General features: G+C 45.3%; 1 protein-coding gene across 1 annotated transcript in view; it reads right to left on the bottom strand.

The window, feature by feature from the left end:
* CTSB (cathepsin B) overlaps positions 1-23,830 on the bottom strand; it is a 33,469-nt gene extending 9,639 nt beyond the window's left edge. The window contains exons 1-3 of the mRNA XM_040348359.1: positions 23,737-23,830; positions 16,129-16,269; positions 3,363-3,460 (exon numbers count right to left, since the gene is read on the bottom strand). Of these exons, the coding sequence (XP_040204293.1) occupies positions 3,363-3,460; positions 16,129-16,254 (224 nt within the window). The 5' untranslated portion in view covers positions 16,255-16,269; positions 23,737-23,830. The remainder of the gene's footprint in view (positions 1-3,362; positions 3,461-16,128; positions 16,270-23,736) is intronic.
* Positions 23,831-24,110: the final 280 nt, after the last annotated feature.

Below are 24,110 nucleotides of genomic sequence, written 5' to 3' on the forward strand. Positions count from 1 at the left end.
GGAAGGACTGGGCTGAGGCAAATTAGTCTAGCGCCACCATAAAGCGGCCGCACTGCTTCCGGTATGCAGGTGGTCAGCATTCCGCAACTGTGGGGGGCGGGCGCTGCTTCTAATTTTGACATCCTATCATCCTGGATCACAAACCTTCCTTACTGGGCTATATATGTTACTGATGCACCATTGGCATGGTTATATATTCTTAGTCCTCTCCATAAAATTATCAGAAATTTGTGTTTAAAGTAAAACTATAGGCAACACTTTTTCATTTTGGAGTAAGGGAGGGTTATAACCTCTTTACCATCCCTGTCCCATTGCAGAGATTTCCCTTCACTTCCTGCCCCATAGCCAAACAGGAAGTGAAAGGAAATCTATGCAAATTAAGGGAATTCTTGCCCCCCCCTCCCCAGGTCCTCAAAACTAGTGTCCCCACTTAAAAATTTCAGGGATGTCAGCAAGGGGTGTGGCCTTGAAAAAAGGGGTGGGCCATATTAAATTAGGGGGTACACGAGTTTAGTCAGGCCTAGGGCAGCACAAAACCTAAATGCACTACAGCCTAGAAGTACCCATTATTTGCCTACTCCGACTAAACCAAGTCAATGGGAAAGGTCGGATAGGTCTTGGGGCAGCAGTAAAAATGTAGACAGGTGGGAGGTTCCAGCATGAACTTTCAAACAGCTTTAAGCACTCCCCCCCCCCCCCCCCCAATATGCAATCAAGAGCTGGCCAACCTCCTGCACTGGCTCCAGTCACACAGAGCCACATCCCTGCTCTGTGATGAGCAATCACAGGTGCCTGGCGGACATTGCAGCCGCCGGGCACACACTCCCGAGTGATGTGCACCCCCTATACCAGTGTGGACGTCATGATGCCCTCCTGGAGAAACATTGGGTTCCTGCGGGTGTCATGACAATGCACAGTAGGAAGTGGTTAAATAGCTGGTTTATCAAGAAACCAGGGAAAAAAAAAAAAAATGTATCCTACGAATCTTAGTACATCTAGACCTTGCACGCTACTCTGAGGTTGTGGGACATGTGTGCACCAAGTGACTCATACTCCTTAGACCTCTCACACAGGCACCTTCATTTGATGGACTTCATGTGCTCAGGAGGGAGAAAAAAAAAAAATAAACACACCCCACTGATCCCTGCTAAACAGGTGGATGACAGGTCAATCTCTGCACAATGAGCAGAGTGAAGATGGGCAGAGTTCCACTGTCCTCTATGGGGGAAGCAAAAGACAGACTGCTTGTTCATTTTAAACTAATCCATGGATGGAAAATGGGACCAATAACCGTTTGGATGTGGTGGACAGGATAGCAGCAGGCGTCAGCCGATATGCCACTGCCGACATCCACCACTCCATAGGGGTTAATAGATTGATCAGGTCTGCCTAAAAAGCTGACAAGTGGACCCGATTGCGCAAGCGTCCTTTCACACAGGCTGTTTAATGCCAAAAAACATGCCCAAACATGTTTGAAGGAGATATTGTATATACTAGCATGGCACTTTTGACATCCTACGAATCACTCTGGTTTACAGTATCCCTAAAAGTGATTACACCTCACATGTTGTAAAATTATATCTTTTCATGCAACTGAAGAAATGACACTTTGCTACAAAGTAAAAATAGCGAGTGTACAGCTTGTATAACAGTGTAAGTTTGCTGTATACCCCCAAGTGGAAATGTCCAAATTGGGTCCAAAGTGTCAATATTGTGTGGCCACCATTGGTTTTCCAGCACTTAACCCTCCTGGGCATGGAGTTCAGCGCTTCACAGGTTGCCACCAAAGTCCTCTTCCCCCTCCGAGGACAGAGCTGGTGGATGTTAGAGACCTTGTGCTCCTCCATCTTTCCATGCGAGGATGTCCCACAGATGCTCAATAGGGTTTAGGTTTAGAGACATGCTTGGTCAGTCCACCTTAACCCTCAGCCTCTTTAGCAAGGCAGTGGTCGTCTTGGGGACCTTATGTTGGAATACTGCCCTGCAGCCCAGTCCCCGAAGGTAGGGGGATCATGCTCTGCTTCAGTATGTCACAGAACATGTTGGCATTCATGGTTCCCGCAATTAACTGTAGCTCCCCAGTGCCGGCAGAACTCATGCAGCCCCAGACCTCGACACTGCCACCACCATGCTTGACTGTAGGCAAGAAACACTTGTCTTTGTACTCACCTGGTTGTCCCCACACACGCTTGACTCCATCTGAACCAAATAAGTTTATCTTGGTCTCATCAGACCACAGGACATGGTTCCAGTAATCCATGTCCTTGGTCTGCTTGTCTTCAGAAAACTGTTTGCAGGCTTTGTGCATCTTTAGAAGAGGCTTCCCTTTGGGACGACAGCCATGCAAACCAATTTGATGCAGTGAATGAGCACTGACGCACTGACAGGCTGACACCCCCCCCCCCCCCATAAAACTCTGCAGCAATGCTGGCAGCACTCGTACATCTCCCAGAGACAATTTGAGCATGTGCACTCAACTTCTTTGAGCAACAATGGCGAGGCCTGTTTTAAGCGAAACGTCCTGTTAAACCGATGTATGGTCTCGGCCACCGTGCTGCAGTTTAGGTTTCAGGGTCTTGCCATTCTTACAGCCTAGGTCATCTTTATGTAGAGCAACAATTCTTTTTTCAGATCCTCAGTTTTTTGCCATGAGGTGCCATGTTGAACTTCCAGTGACCAGCATGAAAGCAATACTAAACTGATCACACCTGCTTTTAATTCACATCAGAGTCCTTGGTGTCATGCGACTTGCATGACACTAGGGGAGGGAAAATAGCTAATGGGGTCCAATTTGGACATTTTCACTTAGCTGGCAACAAAAGTACACCCCTAAGACATTAATGGCTGTGTGTCGAGTTATTTTGAGGGGATGGCAAATTTACACTGTTATACAAGCTGTACACTCACTACTTTACATTGTAACAAAGTGTCATTTCTTCAGTGTTGTCACATGAAAAGATATAATAAAATTTAAAAATGTGAGGAGTGTACTTGTGAGATACTGTACCTATATGGCTACAGCCAGGGGCTAACTGACCATTGAGTCACTCGGGCACTGCCCAAGGGCCCCATGCCACTAGGGGGCCCCATCAGGGTTGCCAGGCTTAGTAAAACCAGGGACAGTATGTAAAAAGCTTTGTTTTTTTACATCTGTCTCCGATATGTCCGAAACCAACATGCTTTTGATATGAAAATCCAGAGATTTTAGCTGCCCCGCCTCTGCACTGCCTCCTGGCCTGGTGGCCATCTGTAAGCCCAGCGCCCCATAATCTTCTATTGCCTGGGGGACCCATGAGTTGTCAGTCCACCCCTGGCTACAGCACATATATAGAACATCTCACCTGGCAATTTTAACATCTCACCTGATTGGCAGTTTTTTATGTCCATGTTTATGTTCAATGACGGTCCCACACATCTTCTGCACATGTTTCATATCTTTTTCGGCAAAGTTGTGTCCTGCCTACAAAAACAAAAAAATAAAAAATAAAGTCAGGCATATCACAGACCTAGATAATGGACCCATGTAATAAACTTATGATTAAAAGTAAAAAAAGAGGGCAGTGTCAAATATCCTAGTTTTGATAAACTAAGGCCCCATACACACCATTAGATTTTCTGCAGATTTACCATACCTATGTAGTGCAAGGGCCTGACTGCAAACAAAAATTTAAACTCTAATGCCGTGTACACACAAACACAATCATTTTTCAGCATGAAAAAAAAAAAGTTTAAAAAAAAAAAGTCATTTAAAATGATCGTGTGAGCTTCACATAATTTTCCGGGTTCTGAAAGACAAATTTTTTCGAACATGCTGCATTTAACAACGTTTGAAACCATGTTTTTCGGGTTGTAAAAAATCATCGTGTGTGTGCTAAAATGATGTTAAAAACCCGCGCATGCTCAGAAGCAAGTTATGAGACGGGAGCGCTCGTTCTGGTAAAACTACCGTTCATAATGGAGTAAGCACATTCATCACGCTGTAACAGACAGAAAAGCGCGAATCGTCTTTTACTAACACAAAATCAGCCCCAAGTGTGGTGTCATCCGCATGGAACTTACCCTTTATAGGGCCGTCGTACGTCACCGCGCTTTGCTAGAGCATTTTTTTTAAAAAACGATGGTGTGTGGGCAACGTTGTTTTAATGATGAAGTTGGAAAAAACATTTTTCTCATGCCGAAAAAATGATCGTGTGTACGCGGCATAAGGCTGGATTCACACTTGTGAAGTGCAAATTCCAGCTCTCATCTCAGCAAGAGAACTGTTCAGTAGATCATCTCCATTTTAGCTGCAAATTTGGAGACTTGGGAGAGGGGAGGGGGAGCGTATTGAGAAATTCTGATGAGAAATGAACACATCTGCAAATCAGATGCATGCCTATAGAAGATAATGGGCCTGAATTCACACCGCAATGCCTAGAAAACGCACACTTTTTTGGGCAATGCGAATGCACATATGTGAACCAGCCTCATTAAAATCAATTTTATAACGTTATGCAAATAGGATGCGGTTTAAGCCGCACTCAATTCGCATAGGTGTGAACCAGGCCTTACGGTTTTACCTCATACGTTTTTGCTAAATCTGAAGACAAAAATCTGCAGAAAATGTAATAGTGTGTATAGGGTCTAACGCATCAATATCTGGTTCAATATTATTTAATTTGATTTAGTTGCAATTCTCAAGGTGCTCAGATATTTTGGTTTTAATGTTGCCCTTTATCCTTGAAAATAGTTGCTGCTGAAAACTGCGGACATGGGTAAGGTACAATTGTAAAGTGTAGGAGGATTTTTTGGGAAGATAAAGTCCAGTAAAGAGACTCAAATTTCTTCAGCTGCATGTGTTCAAGCATAAACACTTTTTTAAATAAAATAAAAAAACCTCCAACAAAAAGGCTTCATTTCCACTGACGTTTTTACAGCCACTTTTCTGAGCGTTTTTTTACAGCTTAAAAACGCCTGTCCATGTTATTCTATGGCATCATGCCCACATAGGCGTTTTTGAGCTGCTGCAAATGGCATAGGCGTTTTTGAGCTGTAAAAAAAAAAAAAAAATGCAGGACCAGGGCGTTCTGAAGCTCCAGAGTAGAGCTGTAAAAACGCCAGACGTTAAAAAAACGCTACCGCTGCGTTTGAAATAAAAAACATGGACAGGCGGTTTTAAGCTGTAAAAAAAAGGCTAAAGTGGCTGTAAAAACGTCCATGGAAATGAAGCCATAAACTTTTGTGTTTGGAATATTGACAAACGTATTTAGTATTACAGTTTTGCGGCGAGTGGTTGAGGTCTAAAATGTTACTTTGTAGGCAACATAGAATGAAGGGCACTGATAGAATAAGAATGGCTGTACTAAAGAATCCTAGGGTAAAAACCCACAAGGCTCTTATATAGTTTGACGTAGGAGTTCTGCGCAAAAACTTCAAAACCTCAGCTTGAAGTGCTGCAAAAACAATATTTTGTATGGTCCTTATAAGCCTCTCAGAGGAGCAGAGGAATGTGAAGAGGTATGGGTTCAAATGTAATGTGAACATTTATAGAAGAAATAAAGTTATAACCCTGTCCTGGCCCTTATTTTGTCAAGTATTTACCCCACAGGTTCATGTAGCTGGAGGGCCCCTGTGCCAATCAGTCTCTGCATTCACATTAGGGGACAGTTTAACCCACTTTAAGACCAGGAATTTTCTGGCACTTTGTTTCCATGTGAAAACCTGTTTTTGCTAGAAAATTTGTTAGAACCCCAAATGTTTTTAAAGCAGAGACCCTAGAGAATAAATGGGTAATTTTTGCATTTTTTTTTTATGTCTAACTTTATAAAATGCAGTCATTTGCAAAAAAAAAAAAAAATTCCAAAAATACAGAATACATGGTTAAAAAAAAAAAATTGTGCACGCCTGCACAAAAAAGTGCCAAAGCATACATTTTACTAGGCAATACCTTAAAAGCCTTCACAGGTTAACCACTTTAGATGTACAGAGGAGGTCTAGTGCCAAAATTACTGCCAATGAGCAGACATTGACGGCAATGCAGCGCCCAGAGGCGATTCAGTTCGCATGTGTTGCGCTTTACAAGTTTCTCACTCAATGCTGCACGTGTGGGACAATTGTGGTTTGCACAGTCACCTTTGCGCACTAGCACAGGACATTTTGTAAAGGAGCATTATGCATTTTTATACTGTTGCTATAATTTTGTATAGCCGCTCTGGTTATTACAGGAGAGTCAACCGTCGGCACCAATAGGCACCACCCTAGTACAACCACTTGAAGTCAAATGACGTACCAGGTACAATTTGGCAGCAAGTTAAATCTCTGAATAGTGCATCTAAACCCAAGAAAATAGGCAATATTTGTCTGCATTTGTTTTGTATTATCAGGATTTTTTTTCTTACCTTCACCTGGTGGTCCTGCCAATACTACTTTCTGTCCTAGAGCGTCACTGACTACATGTACTCTATGAACACCACAAGTCATCCTACCCTCTCAATCATACATTACAACATAGGAGAACCACCAACCACTGCTTGGTCACAAGAGCTCCTACAGAAAGAAAAGCTTGCCAACTCCTGATGTACAGACACTGTAAGGCTACTTTCACACTGAGGCGCTTTGCAGGAGCTATAGCGCTAAAAATTGTGCCTTCAAAGCGCCGCTCCTTTTACTTCAGTGAAAAAGCCTGAGGGCTTTCACACTGGAGCAATGCACTGGCAGGATGCTCAAAAAAGTCCTGACAGCCGCATCTTTGAGGCGCTGTAGGAGCGGTGTATACACCTCCCTTAAAGTGCCCCTGCCCATTGAAATCAATGGGCAGCACCTCCAATCCACTGGCAAAGCGGGCAGTTTTAACCCTTTTTGGGCCGCCAGCAGGGGTTAAAGGGCACCCTGCAAGCGCCGCAAAGATTGTAAAGCGATGCAAAGCTTTTAGCAGCACCTTACCACCAACACCTGCGACGCCACAGTGTGAAAATAGCTCAAGGTAGGAGAGCGCTACCGACAGCTGTGTGCTGGGAGCGACAGGGGAACTGCTCTAGAGGGGAGGACACTACTGTTGAGGGGGGTGTGGCAAAGGACACTATTGTGGGGTGCATAGATCACCGCTATTAAGGGGGCAGATGGCACAACAGTAGAGGGGGATGGAGGGACAGAACATTAATGTTGGGGGGAATGGTTTGATACAGGACAGAAGACACTATGACTGTTTACACTGTAGTAATGCAGGCATCCTGCTAATCCAGTACAGTTCCTGCATCGCATGTCTATTGCCGGCAGTTCACACTGCCCTATGCGAACTGCTGGGAGTGTCAATACAAAGTTAATGACACCCCCAGATCAGTTTGCATATCACAGTGCGAACTGTCAATTCGGACAGGAATCATTTTGCACCCATGTAATCTGATTCTGGTACAGACCAAGAAAAGGGTCCTGCACAAGTTTGGTCCAAATGCAATGCGAATTCAGCCATACAATATGTATGGCTGAAGTTGCATTGCACAGCAGTGCGACTCACATATGAAGTCTGACATCACAGTAGTAGGAACCGACTTCATGCATTCAATAAAAAGCACTATTTAAAGGCCGCCACCAATGCTCCAAACCCCCCCCCCCCCCCTTCCTGCAATGGATCTTTGATTAACTACATGGTGCCTAGGTAGATCGCAACCTCTGAAAGGTTGCCTACCCCTGCTATAGTTTATGCAAAGTTGCTGTGCACCACTAAAATGTTTGGCTTGAATAGTGGCAACCCTACAAAGCACTTGCGTCCACTGGCTGCTGAACTCCCTAGAAGGCAGCCAACATTGATGAATTTCATTAGTTCTTGGAGTGTAAGGCCAGCTTTAAACATGCTTTTACAATTACTGCCTACCTATTACAGGGTGACATCAGTACTTGTATGTTTGAAGACCTGACAAACATTCCACCTGCAGCTACTAAACGGTCTTCTGCAATTGGTCTGTTTTCCAACCCAACCCGCAAGTCATGACTCATTTTCCCTGAACTGACATACTTGGGTTTGTTGTCAAACAAAAACTGAAATCAAAAACTAGCAACCACAAAAAGCTAGCTGCAGAGGAAATGGGGCAAAAAAAAAAAAAAAGTCCAATCTCACTCCGCAGGCAATGTCAGACAGACATTTAAACACAAGGCCATTTACCGATGAAGATCGGTGTGATCTGGCCAATCCTCTTTTCAATAAGGGGAAGGAAGTCCGAGCCATTATGGGAAACAACCTCAACACTGCAGAGAGCAGGAAAAAGGGGATTTTTAATACAGCTTACCTGTAAAATCCTTTTCTTGGAGTACATCACGGGACACAGAGCGGCATATTCATTACTATGTGGGTTATATGGAGTACCTTCAGGTGATGGACACTGGCAATCTCAAACAGGAAGTCCCCTCCCTATATAACCCCCTCCCATAGGAGGAGTACCTCAGTTTTGTAGCAAGCAGTATGCCACCCAAAATGTTCCCCATAAGAGGGGTGGGAGCTCTGTGTCCCGTGATGTACTCCAAGAAAAGGATTTTACAGGTAAGCTGTATTAAAAATCCCCTTTTCTTTTCCGTACATCACGGGACACAGAGCGGCATATTCATTACTATGTGGGATGTCCGAAAGCAATGCTTCCAATGAGGGGAGGGAGACATCTCAGCCAGGAGATTTAACTCAGAAAGTATTCTTTAAATCATAATAAATCCAACAAAAAATAATTATTCTGATTAATTTAATTCATCAATCAATCAAGGGTGCCCCGAGTCTAGAGGATCTCAAATCGCGGCCTGCAGCACTGCCTGTCCAAAGGCTGCATCGGCCCTTCGTCTCACGTCCAATTGGTAAAATTTTGTGAACGTGTGGACCGATGACCAGGTTGCCGCTTTGCAAACCTGAGCCATAGAGATCTGGTGGTGTGCTGCCCAGGAGGCGCTCATGGCCCTAGTAGAATGGGCTTTAACTGATAAAGGAGGGGGCAACCCCTTCAAGCCATAGGCTTGACCGATTACTTGCTTAATCCATCTAGAGATGGTAGCTTTAGCTGCTGCCTGACCTCTTTTAGGCCCTTCCGGCAGAATGAACAATGTATCCGTCTCTCGAATCTCTTCTGTAGCTTTGAGATAGGCCTTCATGGCCCTGACAACATCCAAGGTGTGCAGTAACCCTTCCTTTCTAGAAGAGGGCTTTGGAAAAAAGGATGGTAGGACCAAATCCTGGTTCAAGTGAAAACTGGACACCACCTTGGGCAGAAAAGACGGACGTGGACGGAGAACCACCCTATCCTTATGTAGAATGAGGTAAGGTTCTCTACAAGACAAGGCTGCCAGCTCTGAAACTCGTCTAGCGGAAGCCATAGCGACCAAAAATACCAACTTCCGAGTCAGTAAAACTAACGGAACCTCTGCCAGAGGCTCAAATGGCTGTTTCTGCAGTGCCGACAACACAAGATTCAAATCCCACGGACAAACCGGAGACTTGATGGGGGGATTAATGCGTAAGACCCCCTGTAAAAAGGTTTTAACTAAAGAGTGCGTGGCTAACGGCCTCTGAAACCATACTGATAAGGCAGAAATCTGTCCTTTAATAGTACTTAAGGCCAAACCCTTATCTACCCCCATCTGGAGGAAACGCAATACCCCGTCAATGGTGTATTTGCGTGGAAGCCATCTCTGGGACTCACACCAGCTTACGTAGGCCCTCCAGACCCTGTAATAAATTACTCTGGAGACTGGTTTTCTAGCCTTAATCAGAGTAGAAATAACTTGGCTAGATAGGCCCCTACCCCTGAGGATCAGGGATTCAGCCGCCAAGCCGTCAAATTTAGATGCCGTAAGGCAGGGTGGAGTATCGGGCCTTGAGAGAGTAGGTCTGGCCGAAGCGGAAGGGTCCATGGTTCGCCCACTGACATTCTCACGATCAGTGAGTACCACGACCTCCGGGGCCATGCGGGGGCCATCAGAATGATTGGTTTGTTTTCCACCCTGATCCTGCGCAGCAGGCGGGGCAGCATCTGTAACGGGGGGGAAGGCGTACAGCAGATTGAACGGACGCCAAGGGCAAACCAACGCATCGGTTCCACAGGCCAGAGGGTCCCTTGATCGGGACATGAATTTGCTCAGTTTCCTGTTGAACCTTGATGCCATGATGTCCACATCCGGAGATCCCCATTTCTGGCAGATCTCCTGAAAGACCTGGGGATGGAGAGACCACTCCCCTGAAACCAGCTGCTGGCGACTTAAGAAATCCGCCTGTAAATTGTCCACCCCTGGAATAAAGATCGCCGAGATGCATGGTACATGCAACTCTGCCCACAGGAAAATTAAGCTCACTTCCCTTTGGGCGGCTCGACTTTTCGTGCCCCCCTGGTGATTTATATATGCCACAGCCGTGGCATTGTCGGACTGCACTCTCACTGGAAACCCTAGAAGTTTGGACGTCCAGGCCTTTAAGGCTAAACGGGCCGCCCTGATCTCCAGGACATTGATTGGCAGCCCTCTTTCCGACTCTGTCCAAACTCCCTGCTGGACTTGCCCATCCAGGACCGCTCCCCAGCCCTTCAGGCTGGCATCTGTGGTTACCAGTTTCCAGATGATGGGACTGAATGACTTCCCTTTTAGGAGGTTCTGAGGCTTTAGCCACCAGTAGAGACTTTGCCAGACCCTTGATGGGAGGATCAACGGAAGATCCAGGCGTTGCGGATCTTTGTTCCATGCAGACAGGATGGCTGTCTGCAGGATTCGAGTGTGTGCCTGAGCGTATGGCACTGCCTCGAAAGCGGCCACCATCTTTCCCAGTAATCTCATGCACAATCGTATAGTTGGCTGCCTTTTGCTTAGCACCAACTGAATCAATTCTTTGATCCCTTTGAACTTCTTTAAAGGAAGAAACACTCTTTGCTGCTCCGTGTCTAGCAGCATGCCGAGGTATTTCAATCGTTTTGTGGGCTGCAAAGCCGACTTTTCTTGGTTTAAAACCCAACCGAATACCTCGAGGTACTGAACTGAAAGGGCTACCGCTCGACACAGGCCCAGAGCAGAGTGATCTATGATCAGGAGGTCGTCCAAATAGGCCAGGATCAAGATTCCCTGGGTCCTTAGATTGGCCAAGATGGGGGCCAGGACCTTCGTAAACACACGGGGGGCAGTAGCTAACCCGAAAGGAAGAGCCACAAATTGATAGTGGCGCCCTGCGATAGCAAAGCGTAGGAATTTTTGATGACCCTGAAAAATTGGGACATGAAGATACGCGTCTCTTATGTCTATTGAGGCCAAGAAATCGTTTCGCTGCAAGGCTGCGGTGGCAGACCGTATGGATTCCATCCGAAAGGACCGAATCCTCAGGTAAGAGTTTAGAATCTTTAGATCCAGGATGGGCCTTACATCGCCGTTGGGCTTTGGCACGATGAACAGATTGGAGTAAAAGCCTAGCTTGTGCTCCTGAACTGGTACCTCTACGATTACCCCTTGGTTTAGAAGACGATCCAAGGCTGTTAGCAAGGCAGCCCTCCTTTCCGGATCGCTTGGAATTCTTGATTCCTGAAAATGCGGAGGGGGAAACTCCCGAAATTCTATTTTGTAACCAGTCGCCACCAGTGAAAGAACCCACTTGTCGGGGATCTTGGCTTCCCAAACCTTTGCAAAGAATCGAAGCCTGCCCCCCACCCGATTGAGTGGGGGCGCCCCTTCACAACGCTGACTTTGGGGCAGGTTTAACTGGCTTGCGGACCCATGGTCGCTTGCCACCCGCGGCCTGCCCTTGCGACTTATTACCAAAGTTTGACCGTGCAGGAGGCCGTCGATACTGCCTGGGGGCCGAGGGCCCTGGGGCTGGGGATTGCTGCCGCTTAAAAGTTGGACCCCGAAATCTCTTTTTGACTGGCAAAAGAGTACTCTTGCCACTAGATATCGTCTGTATGTACTTATCCAGATCTTCCCCAAAGAGCCTTCCTCCGTGGAAGGGAAAACCCGCCAACAGCTTTTTACACGGAGTCTCTGCCGACCAATTCTTTAGCCACAGGAGCCTTCGCATATGCACCAAGAATAGCGACAGACGGGAAGCTTGTTGGATGGAGTCCTTTATGGCATCCACCGCGAAACATAGAGCCCTGGGAAGGTCGGCCAGATCCTGTGCCTGCTGAGCCGGGAGCTCTTTTAGCATCTGCTTAGTCTGGTCTTTTAACACCTGACAAACGCCAATTGCAGCCACGGCCGGTTGCACCACTGCCCCTGCAGTAGAAAAGGATGCCTTCAAAAGGGTTTCCAACCGCTTATCAACCGGATCTTTGAACATCTGTATGTTTTCTACTGGGCAAGTTAAAGATTTGTTTACGCAGGAGACCGCTGCATCCACAGCGGGAAGCACCCATTTCTTTGAAAATTTTTCCTCCATGGGGTACAAAACAGAAAACCTTTTAGGAGGCACAAAAATTATCGGGCCGGGCCCAATCTTGAAAGATCAGGTCTTCCAATAATGGGTGAACCGGAAACACTGCGTTACTTAATGGTGCTTTTAAGGAGCCCAAAGAGGATACGGCAGGAATCTGAGGCCCTGGCGAGGGCAGCTTAAAAGCCGAGCGGACCATGTCCGTTAAAGACTGTACCCACAGATTCTCTGCTTGAGAGACCGAAAAAGGTTCCTCAATAGTGGACTCCTCAATGTCTGAACCTTCTGGGCCCTGCTCCGTTTGGTCCTCCTGGGATTCTAAATCCTCTCCGAGCGGACCTCCATGAGGAGAGGAGCAGCACGCCGGCGGCGCAAGAGGACCCAGAGCTGCAGGGGAACTCAATACAGGCAAGTCCCTGGTCTTTAAGCCGGGAGATAACGGGGGGTGGGCCTGCCCTGCTTTCCCTAGAACCAGGCAAAGGAGCCTCTACCCCCCAAACCATGCGGGACAGCCACAAGCAGACACAGTCCGTGGGGGAGGGGGGTACACTAGTAAATGGGAGGTGACCATCCTGTCTAGCAGACATAGTGGTAGAAGTTGCCCATGCAGAGCATCCCAGGCTAAACCCAACTAGTCTTCCCCCTGAGGGACCTGCCGACGAACCAAGTTCCGCAGGCCCCCCTCTTACCTGCTCCACGCTGCAGGGCATTGCAAAAAGCAAGAGGCCCAATCTTCCCCCATCTCCGTGGGGTCTGTACTAGACCTTCAGGGACCCGGGTCCGGTGGAACACCACTGCCCTGGACCTATATAGCATCCTGGCAACAGTGCCTTTTGGGCTTTAAAAAGCTCAAAGTTCTGGGCCCAGGATCCAGCCCCTTAGTGAAGAGGCATTATAGGCGAAACCCCACGACTTGGGGCCCGGGTACTGTCCACTTTGGCTCTGAGGCACTTTGGACAGATCCGGTATAGTCTGCCTAGTCTCAAAGACCTGGAGGCAAACTTCTCTGTGACCAACACCTAAGACACTGGCGAAAAAACTGAGGTACTCCTCCTATGGGAGGGGGTTATATAGGGAGGGGACTTCCTGTTTGAGATTGCCAGTGTCCATCACCTGAAGGTACTCCATATAACCCACATAGTAATGAATATGCCGCTCTGTGTCCCGTGATGTACGGAAAAGAAAGATTGCCTATGTGTAAAGTCTTGACATCTCATCTGTACGTTTATGGCCAGTCCAAGAGAACTGAACTCTGGAAGCTGTGCCCAAAGAGACAAGCAAAGGACCCAGTCCCCTTAATTTCCCTGTGTTCTCCTTGTAGCCGATATTTCCCTATTGGCTGTGTGGGGTCAGCCATCTTGGTAGAGAAATAGCTTTTATGGCCACATGTCAGCCATCAGCAAGGGGTACAGTAGCGACATCCAAATCTTCTGAGACTAGGCAGCATTGCTTTAGATTCCACCTTTCAGATATACAGCCATTAGGCGCGCACACACCAGAAATGCAAAGTCATTTTCAGAAGTTATTTCCATGGTACTGAAGATTCATGTTTACAGTACTCATTTGCCAGAGACAAATCAGACCTGAAATTCCAGTTTTTATTTTTATTTTTTATCCCAATGTGCTGCATGGGCTTTTTAACCAATGCAATGCATTGAAACATTTGTTTATTTTTAAATGTTGCCCTCCAAGCCACATGAGACTCATTGTATGACACCTTAACTTTTGCAATGTCCACTCCCCTTGGTAGTGCCCAGCTTTTTTTAAGTTTTCCCAAGCCTTAAAAAATTACCAGAATTTACTTATGGTTTGACCCCCATAGGTTTCAATACATTTTCAGCCAAGTTTCAGTTCAAATAACTTTAAACAGAATGCAACAAACCCTTGGCAAATGGAGCCTAGGCAGATTCATGCATCCCTATTCAGCACGTTTTCTACACAACAGGTAAGGCACGCCGTCACTGAAGGCCCTTCCATCTTCACCTGGGCTTCCTAATGGGGTTGTTGGGCTCAGGCAATATGAGTGGCCATGCACATGGGGGTGTCCGTTTAGGGCACTGTTACAGCCGTTTCTGTAGAGCATGGCGACATCACTGGCTGCAGCTAAAGTACATATCGCCAAGCCTTGTGAAGGAATGATGATAATCATAAAAATGCAGATTTTCATGTGTATATATGTTTCTATACTATAAAGTCTATTATAGACACACACCTTGCTCAAAATGGCCACCAATAGCACCCCCTCCCATCGAGATGACTGGAGAAGCTAAAGATGGAGTCTGCCCCCACCTGCCCATGCATTAGAAGAATGAGGAAATGAGAAGAGGGACCGGGAGACAACCAAACTTGACCACCAAGTTTTTGTATTGTTCCTGCATTTCAGCCAACCAGATGTGCCTTTTAGACTGATAACATTTGCACAATAGTGACATATACATAATCGTGCTATGTGTAAAATAGCTTGGCACTGCCTGTAATCAGAGATAAGTTACTGTACAGATGTTTAGTGTGTTTTCTCCATGCGCACACATCTCCACACAAATAATTTTGGAACAGCAGCAGATATTCAGCCTGAACCCCATTGAGGTTCACCTCCATTACAGCCTCATAGGCTAACCTACACAGGAGTTACTCCCCACTGTAAGAACATTTGATCTCCCAACCAGGTGGGCATCATGACTAAAAAAGGCCTCTCACCTTCTCTGCACTGGCCAAAGCTTGCAGCCATGCAGTTTCATTAGACTTAATCCTATAACTGAACAAGTAGTGTTTGAATACCTGACCTACATATTTATTCCAGTCCCATTGACTCACTAGGCTGTGAAGGAAAGATTACATGACCGTGCTGGCGGTCACACCTTTAAAAAGGCCAGTGCTGCAGCCATATTTATACCTCAGGTTACTAAAACAAAGTAAAAATGTTTACCAAACACATTTTTTATTATAGATTACCATGCATTGTGATGCAATTTGACAAGCCCACCATTACTTCATTCTTAGGAGCATGTTGTGATAATGTTGAGCAAGGTCACACTATATACCCAGGAGTAGTATTAACTAGACATGTGCATTCGTTTTCGTTAGAATGCATTTTCTTCCGAAAATCGGGTATTTTTCGTTTTCGTTTAGGTAAAAATTAGATAGAGAGATTCGACACTATAGAAATAATAGATTCGACATTACAGAGAATAGATTTTGATTTATGAGAAAATAGATTTGACATTATAGAGAATAGATTCGACATTATTACTAGTCATACATTAGAATTCTTGTAGGCAGAATATTCGAACGGAAATGTACGATTCGGCGTAAAGATTCGACGTTCCGTCGATATATTTTTTGACCATTAGACAGAGACCAACAAAGATTCGACGTTCCGGCGAATATTCTTTTGATCATTCGACAGAAACCAAGTATTATTGGATTTTCGGACGAAAGCTATTCCCCAACGAAAAACAAAATCAAAACGATTTTCAGGAGTAACTAAATAAATGTATTTTCCAAACGAAAACACGAAACAAAATATTCCAGTCTGCACGTCTATTAAAAACTACTAGTCATGTTAATAGCATTTACAAGAGCTAGACTAACTCAGCAACTACTACGACCCAACTACCCCATTTGAGCAAAAAAATAAATAAAAATGATATCCATCTCATGTTTCATTTTTTGTGCAACAGACATAGCAGTACAAGACTACAGCCATCAAAAAAGGTTTCAGCTTCCATCAAGCATGGACATCTGGTTTCTGAACAGTCTATGTTCCTACTTACCTTCCATGTAGTGTTCAACTTGTTGATGTAGTTGACCATCTCCCTGGACAGTGGAGCGAAGCCAGGTACATTTCGGGAGCTGGCCAGAGAGGCTAGGTAGCAGAGGAGGGCCACTGGTATCCACATGATTTCTTGATTCCCCCTGCAGGCAGAAAATGAGTTATCTACAAGTGTTGAAGACCAAAAGTTAAAATTTGGCCAACCTGAAAAAGATCCCCTTGCACCAACTGTTTAATCATTTGATTACCCAACTGGCATTTCAAATCGTATGCAAGTTTATGCCATATCACAATATTATATTTTTAAATACAAAGGTTAGCTTTTTTTATTGCTGAAACACCAAGATATAGCTATCCAATACTGCCAAGATTTCATACTAGTAATGGGAGGTTACCCATTACTAGGGAAAATTACATTTTATAACTTTCTTGGTCAACTAGGGCCCACTTGGCTCCAATACCATCCCTCACAGAGCTTAGTTACTTTTTGGGCCTGTAGAAGCTGAACCAGAGAGGTGGGACCTTTCACCTGTAGCTCAAGGTATTGAAGAACACCAGGAGGTAAATTACAGAAGGACCTTGACCGCTCTTCGGGCAGAAATTTACTTGGCTGTCCCTTCTCCATGAGTTCAATTTTAAGGCTGCCGCTAAAGGGCCCCATTACCAATACCACTGGGATACGATTCAGAAAGCTGTCCTCCTTGGGTATCCTTCACCCACAAGTCTTACTTGCATTTTTGATTAAGTGGAAATAAACTAAAAAAGACCCTCTACACTGGAGTCCAAGTTAATCAGTGTGCTACTGGGACTGGAAATGGGTCAACATCCCCTGAACAGGCAACAGGGTCACAGTTATTTAGCAGCAGCTCCTTTGGAGTCATTCCTACAGGAAGAAAACTTTTAGTTACACATCTAGACTGGAGTTATTCCTTAACACCAGTATGCAATAATTTAATTTTTTTTTTTTTTTTTAATACCACCAGTGCTGGTATTGTATTCCCAATTTGTATCTTTGGCTACAGAACCCCCCCCCCCCCCCAGATGAAAAACAAGTGGAGAAATTCTATAGTTTATCAAAAAGACAAATGGTAAAGCCAACAGCATTCCTTGCAATTGCAGTCCAGAATGCATGGTTATCAGTTCATAAAAGGACACACACACACACACATTCAAATGCTGATATACACTACTTAACCACTTAAGCCCCGGACCAATATGCTGTCTAAAGACCCAAGGGATTTTTACAGTTCGGGACTGCGTCGCTTTAACAGACAATTGCGCGGTCGTGCGACGTAGCTCCCAAACAAAATTGGCGTCCTTTTTTCCCCCACAAATAGAGCTTTCTTTTGGTGGTATTTGATCACCTCTGCGGTTTTTATTTTTTTGCGCTATAAACAAAAATAGAGCGACAATTTTGAAAAAAATTCAAAATTTTTTACTTTTTGCTGTAATAAATATCCCCCAAAAACATATATATTAAAAAAAAATTCCTCAGTTTAGGCCGATACGTATTCTACCTATTTTTGGTAAAAAAAAAGTCGCAATAATCGTTTATCGGTTGGTTTGCGCAAAATTTATAGCGTTTACAAAATAGGGGATAGTTTTTTTGCATTTTTATTTTTTAAATTTTTTTTACTACTAATGGCGGCGATCAGCGATTTTTTTCGTGACTGCGACATTATGGAGGACACTTCGGACAATTTTGACACATTTTTGGGACCATTGTAATTTTCACAGCAAAAAATGCATTTAAATTGCATTGTTTATTGTGAAAATGACAGTTGCAGTTTGGGAGTTAAACACAGGGGGCGCTGTAACATTTAGGGATCACTGTGTATGTGTTTACTAGTGTAGGGGGGTGTGGCTGTAGGAATGACGTCATCGATCGAGTCTCCCCTATAAAGGGGATCACCCGATCGTTGCGCCGCCACAGTGAAGCATGGGGAAGTCGTGTTTACACGGCTCTCCCCGTTCTTCAGCTCCGGGGAGCGATCGCGACGGAGCGGCTATAAACAAATAGGCGCGCCGTCGTCCCGGATCGCTCCTTGAGCGTACCCAACCTCCGCATGTACTGGGGGGGGTCCCGATCGGACCCCCCACGTCTAGCAGACGTACAGGTACGTGATTGTGCCTGTCCGTGCCATTCTGCCGACGTAAATGTACATGAGGAGGTCGGGAAGTGGTTAAAGGGGTTGTAAAGGTAACATTTCTATCCCCTAAATAGCTTCCTTTATTTTAGTGCAGTCCTCCTTCACTTACCTCATCCTTCGATTTTGCTTTTAAATGTCCTTATTTCTTCTGAGAAATCCTCACTTCCTGTTCTGTCTGTAACTCCACACAGTAATGCGAGGCTTTCTCCCTAGTGTGGAGTGTCATGCTTGCCCCCTCCCTTGGACTACTGGAGAGTCAGGACGCCCACTAACACAGCTCCTTTCTCTGCAACATAGCGACCTTCCTGACTCTCCATTAGACCCATTAGATTTTAGACTAAAATGAGTTTTAGTCGACTAAAATGAGTTTTAGTCGACTAAAATGAGTTTTAGTCGACTAAAATGAGTTTTAGTCGACTAAAATGAGTTTTAGTCGACTAAAATGTACTGGAGATTTTAGTCGACTAAAACGTAGGACATTTTAGTCATCTAAAATCTACTGGCGATAGTCGACTAAATCTGACTAAAACTAAAATTGCAGAAGACTAAAATGGGACTAAAACTAAATTGCCATTTTAGTCCCAAGATTAAAACTAAATCAAAATTTACTGCCAAAATGAACACTGGATGTCATGCCCCAAGCTGCATTTGCTGCCCGGCCGGAAAATTTAAAATGCGGAGTCAAGCGGAGCGGTCCAACAGTGGAGGAGCTTGTGCAGTGTGTGGACAGTACAGTGAAGCTGAAGGACTGGCGGGACCAATGCACCATCACCGCGGGCAGGATTCCAGACAAGGCCACCGAGGCGAGGCCTCGGGGTGGCAGTGGGTGCAGGGGCAGCACCGGTGCAGCGGCAACAGGGGGCAGGGATGGACTGGCCATTGGGATAGGGACTTCCTGCATCGGAGGTGCGCAGAGATCTACCCATTATCAGGGCACATCGTTTACCAGCCAGCATGCAGAGTAGGGCAGGAAGCGTGTGTGTAATAAGTTTTCTCACATTACTCTGCTCCCCAGCAGCCTCTCCTCTAGTCCATACCAGAGGATGTGCTATGGCAAACAGCTGTGGGAGGGGGCCAGAAGGTCCACCCACTACAGGATGTCTACAGAAAACAAAAGGGGGCGGAGACAAGACCAGTCACTTTGCACAAGGAGAGAGTAGCAGTGAGTGGTCTTTATTACAGGAAGTTCCTGTACAGAGGTAAAGTCTCCGTGGATAACTGCACAGATCCATGAGAAAAAGCACACCAAGATACAATACACATGACTGTATTTAGACACCATTTGCTTATCCTAGAGTTCAGCTGTTGGCTAAATTTACAACTGAATCATGAGCAAACCCTCTACCTGCCAGAACAGGTTTTTTATTACGACAAAAAAAAAAAAAAAAAAAAAAAAAAATAGTATGCCTTGCAAGGCATCCTCACATGCTTTCTGGGTAAACTATACTTTGTAGAAATGTTAAATCTCATACACCACATTTTACATGGCTGCAGTTACAACCCCCCCCCCCCCCCGTAAGCCTTTAATTGACTGGGAGTTTTTCATGCTAGTTTGGAAATTCCATATGGTAAATCAGGGCCGTAGATAAGAGGGTACCACCAGTCCTGTGAGAGGCAGCAGGGTGAATCAGATGTGGGCAGGTGGGAAATTACTAGAACCAATATAATGTATTGCTCTCTGCTGCAGCTGAAAGTGGTCCTCTTTCCCTCCTGTTGGCTTCCAGCAGAGAGCCATACAACAGATCGTTCAAGTAATTGCCCACCCCATCGATCGCACTTCCTATGCACCATATGCTTCCCCCTAACCCCAAAGTGCTGCCCTCTTCCAGTGGCAGCTGGTGCTCACATTTTTTGTGGGGCACAAATTGAAAGAAAAACTGCCGCCAGTGTGCATCCCCCGCCCAGCACTTACCTTGTCTGTGGGGCAGCGGGTCGCTACAATGTCCTCTGCACTCCGCAATGTCTTCTCCCATCCTCTATGATTGGACACCCGATTGGCTGAAACAGGCACTGTGATTGGACGCTGCCTATCGGGTGACAGGTAACAGACCCAAATACCTGATTGGCTGAGAGGCAGTTCAGTGTTAGGCAAGCGAATATTAATTTGCTTTCCTAACACAGCACTGAGTGAACAGCAAGTGACCAGCATGGCGCCCGCTATTTACCTATTTGGACTCCTATAGCTCTAATCAGGCGCTTCCAAAAAATAAAAAATACCCCCTCGCTGCAATTCAGGTGCCCGAAAAGGGGGTTGGGCACCTAAATAGGGGGTGGCAGCGGCAACCATAGATTCATGCAATGCATGAATCCATCTATGGTGATAGAGGTGGCAGTGCCAATATACCACTTATGGATGCACCGCCACTGCCCTCTACTTCTTGCCATCAGATGCAAGCACATTAAAAAACAAAACCGTAAAGTTATCCCAATTTTTTTTATATTATGAAAGAATGTTACACCGAGTAAATTCATACCCAACATGTCACGCTTCAAAATTGCGTCCGCTAGTGGAATGCCGACAAACTTTTACCCTTTAAAATCTTCATAGACGATGTTTAAAAAAAACCTACAGGTTGCATGTTTTGAGTTAGAGAAGGTCTAGGGCTAGAATTATTGTTCTCGCTCTGCCAATCGCGGCGATACCTCACGTGTGTGGTTTGAACACCATTTACATATGCGGGCGCTGCTCACGTATGTGTTCTCTTCTGCGCGCAAGCTCGTCGGGACATAGCATACTAGCTCATTATGATAGACTTACCTGAGATTGAAGCCCCTGAAGTTCTCCTCCGTGCCCACTGCCGCCATGTCCCAGACAATCTTCTTCCTGTTATTGCCACACCGGCGCTGTGATTGGCCGGAGCAGCGATTATGTCACTCCCGCGCATGCACGCGGCACCAGCTGATCCCTGTGCACGCGTGAAAATTCGGCATTAACCCCGAATTTACCATTCACACAAACGGCACGCTCAGTGCGCCTGCGCTGTAGACATCAGTGCCCGTTTTTGTGAAAACATCTCCTTAACCGTGTAGGTTAAGGAGATATTTCTTGCACCTACAGGGAAGCCTTAATCTAGGCTTCCCTGTAGGTGCAAGTTGTGTGGTTGGTTTTACAACCACTTGAAGAGCGATCTTAGGGGAAGGATTTGGTAAATAAGTCATTTACCAGCCACTTCCTTTGCTGAACACAATGAGCGATCAGCACCGATCACTCACTGCGTTCATTCATAACTGAAGCATTGGCTGTATGGGGCCCCTGTGATTTCTAACAGGAGCCCCGATGACAATCATTCCGACAATGGCATTTGAAGTAAATACCTGTATGAGCAACAATCACAATTTAGATGCCTGTGTAGACAATCCGCTTTAGAACATGGTTTCTGGACGCATATACACCTCCCCCTTGTTAATGGGTTTTTATGACTAATGTGATGTGGAGATTTAAAAATTTGAATTTAACTGCACTTGGGATTTAAAAGAACACAACGTAACAATTCTATTTCAGAAATGTGAATAGGTAATAAAAAAAACTTGCTGGAGTTGATTTCATTATCCCCTAGCTCAAAAAATAAGAAAAAAAAAACACTGTTGTACTTTGCCCAGACAAAAACTAAGCCCACATACCAAGGAGAAAAATCCCCAAACCATTGTGTTTCCACTAACGGTTTATTGCGCAATCAGGACTGACGTTTTTTTTGGACACAAGCTGCATGTAAACAGCTGCTACATATAACAGTCTTATTTCAGAGACAGACCCCCCCCCCCCCCCCAGTGGAAATGACCAGTTAGGACGAGAGGCGATTTTGATCTCCTATAGGGAACATATGGTGAGGGCTGCAGCACAATCACAACCCCCCACCTCCCCCTGTGCAGGGCACCAGCCAGTCCCAGGAGTACTTCCTGCAGCCGCCATGTAAACAAGCAACGTCCCCCATCCTGCTCACTATTTCTGGGGTTCTGTCCCCACAGCTGATCTGCTGCAAATGACGTCACCATCCTGCATGTGACCAATATCTTCCTACAGAGGTCAATGCAGAGGAGGGGGAATCCCAACCAGGAAGAAGATCTGATAAAAGTGCACAGACTCAGAACATTGCAAATGTGCAACTCAATATAATAAGATCACATTTACATTCTGGAAGGTCCCATTACAAATGAAGATTAACTTGGGAATTAATTGCACCTCTTTTTTTTTTAGACTGCAAGCTCCCATTATTAGGCCCCTCCCATTTATTTTATTACAGGTACTTATATAGTGCCACCAATTTACATATACATCATCCTGTATTGCAATTGCACAACTTTTATATTTTAGTTGGCACTACATAATCCCTGACCAATAGATGTCTGGCTTTCATGTTCTGCAGCTTCTGTGGAACTACAAATGGCAGAATTGTCATGCTGAACACACCGCTTTTTTTCAGGGGGAACTCAGTTCCACCACCTCTGGCTCAGACCCTCGTGTGCCTGCTTACCACAATCACTTGTAAACACAGAAGTCTGGTTTCTGTGTTTACAGGTGACAGCTCTGCACTGTGTGTGTGTAACCCCCTGAACTCTGTATGTAATGCAATCCTGGTATTTAATGCCCCTTTTAGACCCTTCTACTGTTTGATATTTGAATGGGGTCGTGGTTGAGTTCCTGCACCTATTTTTTGAGAAAAAGGACAGACACAGACACACACACACACAGACACACACACAGACACACACACAGACACACACACAGACACACACACAGACACACACACAGACACACACACAGACACACACACAGACACACACACAGACACACACACAGAAAACACAACTTTGTGGTTAATATGGTTACAGTGACCATGGAACTACAACTCCCAGCATGCCTTGCTAAGATCTGAAGTCCCACAACAGCTGCATCGTGTGCAAAGCAAGCCACAGTTGGAAAGATCACAAACAATAGATAAGACAAATAAACAGAGCATGTGCCATTAGCTGCTGCACTACAAGTCCCAGGAGTAGAGCTGGATGGCTTGTATAGAACCAACAGCTACTGAGACCACAATGCAGACACTTACAGAGGCTATAGATACATATTGTTACATTTTATCCTATGTACTAAAAACATGAACACGTTTGTAAATATGCAATGTGATCTTTTACACTGTTACATTGTATCCTGTTTACTAGAACTGATCCTAGTGTGTAATAAACAGGGAGGTGTCTGATCACAGCCCATCTAATACAATGTGATCCTAGTGTGTAATATACAGGGAGGTGTCTGATCACAGCCCATCTAATACAATGTGATCCTAGTGTTTACTATACAGGGATGTCTCTGATCACAGCCCATCTAATACAATGTGATCCTAGTGTGTGATATACAGGGAGATCTCTCATCACAGCCCATCTAATACAATGTGATCCTAGTGATTTTCTGTACTAGGATGTCTCTGATCATGTTATCTAATACAATGATCTCTCACCTGGCTTGCTGCAGTCACACTGAGGGTGGGGAAGGGGGATAAACACAGAAATTTCCCAGCAACTCTTTTTATATAATCAGCTCCTGGCCCCGCCTCCACCGCCTGACTCCTCACATGACCTGTGATTACACAGCAAGCCCCAGCCTGCACAGCACAGACTGACATCTTATTTAAAGGGACAGGGGACAAAGAGCAATACAAAACAGGAACTGAAGAACTTAGCTCAATGGGGGAAGGGGATTCATCAAGTACTCACAGCCAAACTCATCCAGCCTTATTAGCCATTAAAGAGGACCTGTTCTAAATCAAAATTGAGGTCTCATTTGGATACATCTGCAAAATAAAGTCACGCTTTGAAAACTTGCTGGAGAAAA

Source organism: Rana temporaria, chromosome 4 (genome assembly GCF_905171775.1).
Source record: "Rana temporaria chromosome 4, aRanTem1.1, whole genome shotgun sequence".
Taxonomy (NCBI): Eukaryota; Metazoa; Chordata; class Amphibia; order Anura; family Ranidae; genus Rana; species Rana temporaria.